Source organism: Sinocyclocheilus rhinocerous, unplaced genomic scaffold (assembly GCF_001515625.1).
Source record: "Sinocyclocheilus rhinocerous isolate Xijiao unplaced genomic scaffold, SAMN03320098_v1.1 scaffold46, whole genome shotgun sequence".
Classification (NCBI taxonomy): domain Eukaryota; kingdom Metazoa; phylum Chordata; class Actinopteri; order Cypriniformes; family Cyprinidae; genus Sinocyclocheilus; species Sinocyclocheilus rhinocerous.
The window spans coordinates 320978-330792 of record NW_015633191.1 but is presented as its reverse complement, the minus strand read 5'-3'; the positions used below and the strand labels follow the sequence as shown (position 1 = coordinate 330792).

General features: G+C 37.4%; 1 protein-coding gene across 2 annotated transcripts in view; it reads right to left on the bottom strand.

The window, feature by feature from the left end:
* LOC107743823 (zinc finger protein 704-like) overlaps positions 1-9815 on the bottom strand; it is a 70284-nt gene that overhangs the window by 6328 nt on the left and 54141 nt on the right. For both annotated transcript variants that reach the window (XM_016557244.1, XM_016557245.1), the window contains exons 5-6: positions 6688-6788; positions 2436-2694 (exon numbers count right to left, since the gene is read on the bottom strand). In XM_016557244.1, the coding sequence (XP_016412730.1) occupies positions 2436-2694; positions 6688-6788 (360 nt within the window). The remainder of the gene's footprint in view (positions 1-2435; positions 2695-6687; positions 6789-9815) is intronic.

Sequence of the window (9815 nt, the reverse complement as noted above, 5' to 3'; positions counted from 1 at the left end):
TGCCAGGAGATACTGAAACTGCTGCTGGAGGGTGTGAAGCCAGTGGAGCTGGTGGAGGGGATGGTGACAGGGGCTGTGGCCTGTGGAGTGACAGTCACACTGATATACTGTAGTCTCTATGGGCCCGCGATTATGATTGGGCTGCATATATATAATAACCATTTTGACAGCATCTAATATTTAAAAAATTGACTTTCCTTTATTATATTATATTACATTACATTACATTACATTACATTATATTATATTCAGGGATTGAAATTAACACCTGCCAAATGCAGGTCAAAATCAGCTATGGCGGGTGACGTTGTCAAATCACTAAAGCCAATTTGGCGGGTTACTTTTCTTCACTCATTAAATTGTTGGGGAAGTTAATGTAAGCCAAATCTGCGCAGATTTAGCGCAAATACTGAACTCGTGAGTCATCATGATTTATTAAATACAGCCTAATTGCGCAGCATCTGTGCATACCTAGCTTACTTGAACATACCATTCACTACGCAACAAATAATAATTGGCGCACGAAGACTCAAAAAATGACTGAAAACTCAGACACTGTGATTTTCTTACTGTCCAGCTGAACTCTCCTAATATCATGCAATTTGATCCCACCAACATCTTAAATTCAGTTAAATCAAATTTAAGGCCATAAAAGTCTTAAATGGTACAACAAAGCCTTCATTATTATTTCAAGAGGGCTTAAATTTGGGGACGGAAAGACAAGAATTGCAATATAGCTTAATGTGAAGATTAAACTTCAAAAGGCTGTGATTTCATTGAATAAATATGAGCGCTGCAGGCTTCAGAGTCAGGTGCTGTGCTGTTCTGCCATTACCGTGGAAACTGCTACATTCTGCCGCTCCAAAAGCGCCTCCTGCTGGCAGAGGATGAATCTACATTTTCAATAAGCCCTTTATGTTTTTGTGCAGACCATTGCGAAAATCGACCCATATTTTTACGCAGCAAACATTGTAAATGTGAACCGGTTGATCGACAAGAAGCTAATGCTAATGCGTTTTAAAAATCGAAACAATTAAGAAATCAATATATATTTATATGTTATTAAATTCATATAATAATTGATTGGTAACAATTGTTTAAATTAATGTAATAGGCTAATTGATACTTTTGACTCATACCATTCCTTAAAAATGGTTTAAAGGCCAAAATGTGTACTGAAAACTTTTTTCTTGTGTGAAAACCTGTAACTGAACTGTATATATGTAATACCAGTTTCAGCACAAAATAATCATGACTAAACATCCGAAGGGAAGTTAAAATAAAAGGTGCAACTTTACAATCCGTATCCTGTCTCATGTAATCACTCAATCAGTGTTTCAGCCGCGCAAAGACGTCACTATAACGTAATTTTAGCAGTTGTATATTAGCCTACAAATCAGTCAGTTTTAACCAACTGACTCCCATGAATATTTTACAGCATTAGTTGAGAGATTTTTTTTCCTTGAGAAAATTTGGCATGTACTGTACCTGATATTTATCCAAAATAATCGATATTGAATCGAATCGAATCAAATTGGTAATCGAATCGAATCACAAAATTTGTGTCAAAACCCAGCCCTAATATATGGTATTACTTTTATTTGTACAGGTCTTAAAAGTCGTACACAACCGTTCAATTATTTATCAAGGATGCATTAAGTTTATCAAATATAACAGTAAAGACATTCATAATGTTACAAAAGATTTCTATTTCAAATAATTGCTGTTCATCAAAGAATTAAGAAAAAAATATGTCATGGTTTCCACAGAAATTTTAAGCAACAACTGTTTTAAACATTAATAATAAGAAGAAATGTTTCTTGAGCAGCAAATCAGCATATTAGAATGATTTCTGAAGGTTCATGTGACACTGAAGACTGGAGTAATGATGCTGAAAATTCAGCTTTGCGTCACAGGAATGTCAATAAATTACATTTTAAAATATATTAAAATTGAAAACATTTTTTTAATTGGAATATTTCACAATTTGACTGTTTCTGCTGTATTTTTGATCAAATAAATGCAGCCTTGGTAAGCATAAGACACTTATTTCAAAAACATAAAAAAATCCTACCAACCCCAAACTTTTGAATGGTAGTATATATGATCCCATTAAAAGGAACATGCGATTTCTCATAATTCTCCTCAAGTGTGACCTTTTCATGCTCTATATTGTGATCGAGGGGCATCTTTATGCACAGCTTGACCTGTCTTCATATTGAGAGGGCTATCTGATATTAAATGTTCTGCTTGCTTTCTCTAATTGCATACAAATACTCGGTCATATCCATATTGTATTTGTCTAGTGGTTGTGTTCTGAGAGCATCAGAGTGAATCTCTCGAGTGATGTAATGTTATGTAAATGTGCGTAGATCTCTCGAGTGATGTAATGTTATGTAAATGTGCGTAGCTCATCGTGATTGGATGGGCTGTACCTGGTAGGCGTGGTCTGTGTGCACTAGGTAGAGTGCGCTGGGAGCAGAGCGGCTAAGAGGGGTGGTGGTACTGTTCTCGCTCTTTGCTCCGTTAGTGCCATCCGGCTGTTTCTGGTCCAAACCTGGCGGGGGGGACAGCACAGACGGGGACACAGGAGACAGACTGCTCAAACCGTCCGCCACAGAGTCTGTGTTCAGCTTAATCTCAGTGTAGTAGAAATCCTCCTCTCCGTCACTGCACTCTGAGTCACAGTTCCTCCTGAAAAGAGACAAACCATTTAAATATTTTAATATTGACACTGTGATTTGCTTTCAATTAATGTGCACCACTAACATAACTTATTTAAAGTTCTGCACTATAATAATACAGCACTATATTTTACATACTGTACAGTCATAAAGGCAAATCACAGTATTTCAACACAAAATTGAGAAAAATGATTTAAAATAAATTTTAAAAATGACCTGCGCACTTCATGAAGACGCGGAAGTTTCAGCAAAGTGTAAATGGATTTGCAGCACTAAAAATCGCTTGCAGTAGCTCTACTAACTAAATTTATTTAAAAATGGCTATCCCTGTACAGCTATGATCAGTTGTCCCCTTCATCTTGGCTGAGCTTTCAATGTTGTTACGGGAAAGGATGAAGCTGATTGGTTGGTTCTTGTCACATGACCCGCGGTGCGCTTGCGGCATTCTGAAAAGTTGAAATGTGTTTATCTCGATGCGGCGCGGTCGCGCCTGGAAAAAATGAGCGCATTGCACCGCGTGCGCGTCGCGACCGCGTCGCTTCCATCATGAGCGCGCCTGCCGCACGTCTACATTTGAAATAACGGGACAGGACAGATCATAGTCTGAGACTGATTTCATAACTCAATTTTGACACTACCATAGTAAAATTTTTTTACAATATTAAGTTCACATACCATACTAAACATTTATGGTGAACTTAATGGTCCTACAGTATAGCATAATATGGCATGGTATTTTATTGTGTAGTGTTGTACAGTGTAATATAGTATGTTACATTACATAGTGTAGTGGAGTATAGAATGGTAAAGTTAGTATAGTGTTGTATGGTACAGTGTAATATAGTCTATGGCAGTAAAATATACAGTAAAAACAGCAATATTGTTTTCTATTTAAATATATTGTAAAATGTAACATTTCTTTGATGGCAAAGCTAAATTTTCACATGATCCTTCAGAAATCATTCTATGATGCTGATTTACTGATCAAGAAACATTTATTATTATTATTATCAATGTTTAAAACAGCTGTGCTGTTTAAAGGGGTGGTTCATTGCGATTTCACTTTTTTAACGTTAGTTCGTGTGTAATGTTGCTGTTTGAGCATAAACAATATCTGCAAAGTTACAAAGCTGAAAGTTCAATGCAAACGGAGATATCGTCCTTTAAAATTATGGCAAAAAGCCGTGCTTGCACAGGTTCTGCACGATCCTCTTCAATAATATAATCTGCTTCTCAATCGGGCTCAAACTGATAAGTGATATTAATGATGCCGTTGTTTACAATACAACCGGAGCACATGCCGCTGAGGTGAAGGGCGGGATGTTTAGACGCGCACTAGAGGCGGTTTAGCCAATCACAACACACTGGGCTAGCTAACCAATCAGAGCCCATCGCCTATTTCTGAGGGAGGGGCTTCATAAAAGAAGGAAAAGATCAGCCCGTTTCTCAGAGAAGGGACAGAGCGGTGTGGAATAAAGGTAAATTATGTGAAAAATGCGATTTTTAAAAAACGAAGCATTAACACGTTAGACTACACCCCATAAACACAATCAAGCCTAGAAAAAAAAACACTGAACCACCCCTTTAATATTTTGAAACGGTGATACATTTCTAAGTATTCTTTGATGAATAGAAAGTTCAAAAGAAGAGCATTTGTTTGAAATAGAAATCTTTTGTAACATTAAATGTCTTTACAGTCACTTTTATTGAACAAAAGTATTAACTGACCTCAAACTTATTAATGACAGTGTAGTATTCTATTACAGTATAGTATAGTATATTAGTGTAGTGTAGTATAGTATAGCAGTAGGGTATGATGAAGCATAAGGTACGGTGTTGTGCCAATACTTGATATGTTGAATGTTTCAACAGTTACATAATGCATAACTGTTTGTTTCTCATGTCCTTCTGCTGAACCATATTTCTGAAAGATGAAATCTTCTTAGAAATCCTCCCGTATCTTCCAGCAGTACTGACACTTGTGCGGTTTAATTAGACTTCAGCCGAAAAAAACATAAACCTTCCTTCACAATCATCTGGCCTTTGCAGTCATTACTTTGTGGCCAGCAGTAATAGTGTAAGTGTGGTGATAATCCTGCTGGAATTAGTCTCATGTTCTGACACTGAATCAGGAGCAGGCTGCAGTCTCTTATCTCTCACTATAGGCTATCCAGAGTTCACTGTGATGGATGTCAGCCAAGAGATGGTGGAACACCATAAAAATGTGAATGGGTTTCTGTCTAATGTGAAACATACTTTGGAAAAGTTTTTTTAGTAATAAATGTAAATCTTAAAGAAGTCTTTTTTTTTTTGCATGTACAAGCTGATATACTGGGTTTATTTTGTGGTGCAAGCAGGACTATAAAATTATCAGTGCGGATACAAAGGAAATGCACTGAACATTATAAAAATATGCCAGAATTTAACAATTTTCCCACACTTTATGGATTTAACTTTTCCACGACATTCTAATTTATTGAGATGCACCTGTATACACTACCATTCAACAGTTTGGGGTTGGTAAGATTTTTCAAATGTTTCTGGAAAAAGTCTATTATGCTCACCTAGGCTGCATTTATTTGATCAAAAATGCAGAAAAAACACTAATATTGTAAAATATTATTACAATTTAAAATACATTAACTCTTTTCTATTATAATACATTTTAAAATGCTATTTATTCCTGTGATGCAAATCTGAATTTTCAGCATCATTGCTACAGTCTTCAGTGTCACATAATCCTTCAGAAATCCCAAAGACTTAAACTACTTCAGTCTGTGTGCATTGAATTTATTTAATACACGAGTTTCACAATTTGAGTTGAATTACTGAAATAAATGAACTTTTCCACGACATTCTAATTTATTGAGATGCACCTGTATACACTACCATTCAACAGTTTGGGGTTGGTAAGATTTTTCAAATGTTTCTGGAAAAAGTCTATTATGCTCACCTAGGCTGCATTTATTTGATCAAAAATGCAGAAAAAACACTAATATTGTAAAATATTATTACAATTTAAAATACATTAACTCTTTTCTATTATAATACATTTTAAAATGCTATTTATTCCTGTGATGCAAATCTGAATTTTCAGCATCATTGCTACAGTCTTCAGTGTCACATAATCCTTCAGAAATCATTCTAATATGCTGATTTGGTGCTCAAGAAACATTTTATATTATTGAAAACAGTTGTGCTGCTTCATATTTTTGTGGAAACCACAATCCTTTTTTTTCAGAATTCTTTGATGAATAGAAAAGCATTTATTTAATATAATAAACCTTTTTTTTTGTTAATTATTAATGTCTCTGATACTTTTGATCAATGTAATGCGTCTTTGCTGAAAAAAATAATAATACTGACCCCAAACATTTGAACAGTAGTGTAACAAACACCGCTCTCCTTAACGGTTTGTATTTGCCTTAACCAACTCCTCGTTAGTATAGTGGACAGTATCTCCGCCTGTCACGCGGAAGACCCCCGACGGGGAGCCCTAGTGTCTGGGCAGTCGTGGCCTAATGGTTAGAGATTCGGACTTGTAAACCGAGGGTTGCGGGTTCGAGTCTCAGGTCCGACAGGAATTGTCAGTGGGGGGAGTGAATGACCAGCGCTCTCTTCCACCCTCAATACCACGACTGAGTTGAGACCCTTGAGCAAGGCATCGAAACCCCAACTGCTCCCCGGGCGCTACAGCAATATGGCTGCCCACTGCTCCGGGTGTGTGTTCACGGTGTGTGTGTTCACTGTATTTGTGCACTTCGATGGGTTAAATGCAGAGCACAAATTCCACACTTCACTTTCACTAATGCACAAGGCAAATAAGGCACAATCTATAATAAGCCTAACTGACATAAAAAGAAGGCGTATTTGAACTGAAAATAATGACTATGACTTTATTTAAATATGGCGCAGTGCATTAGATTACATTAATGCCTGGTTAAAATGTATTGTGGGTGGTTAGTGAATAACATATTTTTTAATGATACCACAGGTGCCTTACCCCAGATGGACGGTGCGAATGTGCCTCTGGATCCCGGCGGCTGTGCTCAAGACCTTCCCACAGTTCTTCCACAGACACTTGAACATCACTTTCATGGAGTTCTGTCAGGGACACAGGTGCACAGTGAGTACACTAATCCACATCAATCGGCCAACCTCTTGTTCCCAGCATTCAGACGCTCACAAAGGACTGACATGGGGGGATGCAAGGGGTGCGAGCGGAGCCCAGAGCCTCAGCAGGACACCCACCTTTAGACGTCTCTCTTGCTTTATTCTGAGGCTGGTAATTGGTCAGCATTGAGAATGACACTATAGCACAGTTTTTCAAAGCTCATGTCATCTTTCACACAATGTGTCTGCACTAATTACACAATTATTATTTGAAAGCTGCAGCTCCCGTGTCAAAACTGCACTCGGGTTGAAAGCACAAGTGAGCATAAGTGAAGATGAAAGTCTTAATACTTCGATCTCTCAACATATGCTATTATGCCAGTGGCATGCGGTAGTTTGTTTACCATTGTCATGACGCTAATTTAATTTTCACTAGATAGCCATTGTGTTGGTCTGGCAAACAAAGCAGCTCCTTCCCGCTTAATCAGTTCGTCATGTCCCTGGATGACAACAGCACCGCAATTCCCAGTGCTATAGACCAGCTACTAATTAATAACACAGTTCAAACTGGCTGGTGTCCTTGTGTTGAAGTCAACTCTCTAGAAGGCAGCTGAAGGTCAAAGCAGAAAGCTTTGCCATTTTTCTTCTTTTAGGAATGGCACTTTAGAAGACGCTGCCAGGAAAGACACAGATATGACTGATTGATGGGTTGGGATGCAGCTAATGATTCCACAGCAATTCCTAGAAATTATTCTAAAAGGAATGGCACTTCTTTATCAACAGCGTTATTAATTAGATATATTTGTAAAAAATAATGTACCATGGTAGTGCCCTGGTATTATCTGAAATACAGTACCTTGGAGTGTTGTGTAAATGCCATAGTAAATAAATGATTGAGTAACATGACATACATAAAAGAACCATGGTAATACCATGTTTTATAGACATAATATTCACTGAAATATCACCACCTATCAGCACACAAAAAGTACCATGGTACTAACATGGTACTACTTAATATTTACCATGCCCAGCATTCAGACGCTCACAAAGGACTGACATGGGGGGATGCAAGGGGTGCGAGCGGAGCCCAGAGCCTCAGCAGGACACCCACCTTTAGACGTCTCTCTTGCTTTATTCTGAGGCTGGTAATTGGTCTGCATTGAGAGTGACACTATAGCACAGTCTTTCAAAGCTCGTCATTTTTCACACAGTGTGTCTGCACTAATTACACAATTGTCATTTGAGAGTTGCAGCTCCCGTGTCAAAACTGCACTCGGGTTGAAAGCACAAGTGAGCATAAGTGAAGATGAAAGTCTTAATACTTCGATCTCTCAACATATGCTATTATGCCAGTGGCATGCGGTAGTTTGTTTACCATTGTCATGACGCTAATTTAATTTTCACTAGATAGCCATTGTGTTGGTCTGGCAAACAAAGCAGCTCCTTCCCGCTTAATCAGTTCGTCATGTCCCTGGATGACAACAGCACCGCAATTCCCAGTGCTATAGACCAGCTACTAATTAATAACACAGTTCAAACTGGCTGGTGGCCTTGTGTTGAAGTCAACTCTCTAGAAGGCAGCTGAAGGTCAAAGCAGAAAGCTTTGCCATTTTTCTTCTTTTAGGAATGGCACTTTAGAAGACGCTGCCAGGAAAGACACTGAGATATGACTGATTGATGGGTTGGAATGCAGCTAATGATTCCACAGCAATTCCTAGAAATTATTCTAAAAGGAATGGCACTTCTTTATCAACAGCGTTATTAATTAGATATATTTGTAAAAAATAATGTACCATGGTAGTGCCCTGGTATTATCTGAAATACAGTACCTTGGAGTGTTGTGTAAATGCCATAGTAAATAAATGATTGAGTAACATGACATACATAAAAGAACCATGGTAATACCATGTTTTATAGACATAATATTCACTGAAATATCACCACCTATCAGCACACAAAAAGTACCATGGTACTAACATGGTACTACTTAATATTTACCATGGTAGTACCATGATTTTCTTGGAAGAACTCTGGAGTATCATCTAAACACCATGAAGTACACACTAAAACAAATCATGAAGAGTACAATGATATTTCCATCACTGTACCATACTACTGTCAAAGTAATTTTTGTACAGTATGTAAGTACTATGGTACATGAATATGGTAAATAGTCAGTATACAATGAACTACCAGAGTTTTTAATGGTAATACCATGGCTTTGTAGTTAATACCACAGAAGCATCAGGGTATTTCTGTGTGAATATCATACTACCAAAGTACCGTTTCACCATCTAATAATATGATAATCATGATTACACCATGGTACTGTCACAATATGTTTTGTAAAGGCTGTAAATTTGATTACATATTCATATTTTCAGAAGAAAAACTCAGATATGCAACTAAACTATTAGTAATAATATGCTGACAAGTTGCTTAATTATTTCTGTATAATATGTCCATGAAATGCATACTGTACATAATAGTAGTGATAATGAAAACAGGGCACTGACAAACACTGGCACTGCTGTTGTCCTGGAATCCTAAGCTGGAGAGACAATAACAGAGATAAAGGAGGTCTATTCATTCCCACAAATGAGGGAAGACTGACAGAATCTGGGATGCACCTGACATGAGCCTGACGAACTGGAAGATAAAGAAGATTGGTGCCTGTGAGCAGCCTAGTGCATTGGTAACTTATCTTCGTAAAGACAAGTAAATTGCCTCTCTACACAGCATCATCATGTCTGGTAACGGCACCTCCAAATGAGCCACATCCTAGAGAGGACAGTATGTTATTAAAAGTGAAGAAATATGTGCCCACAACTTCTCAAATAATCTAATATAAGAGGCTAATATAAGACCAAATATAAATAACTTTTGCACATCTTCCTCTAAATTCAGGAAATAGTCATGTCACATTCAGGAATAAAATACAAATTACTAGGGCTGCCAATCAATTAAAATAATCTAATCATGTTTCAGCTCTCAAACTGCATATTTCTTCTACTG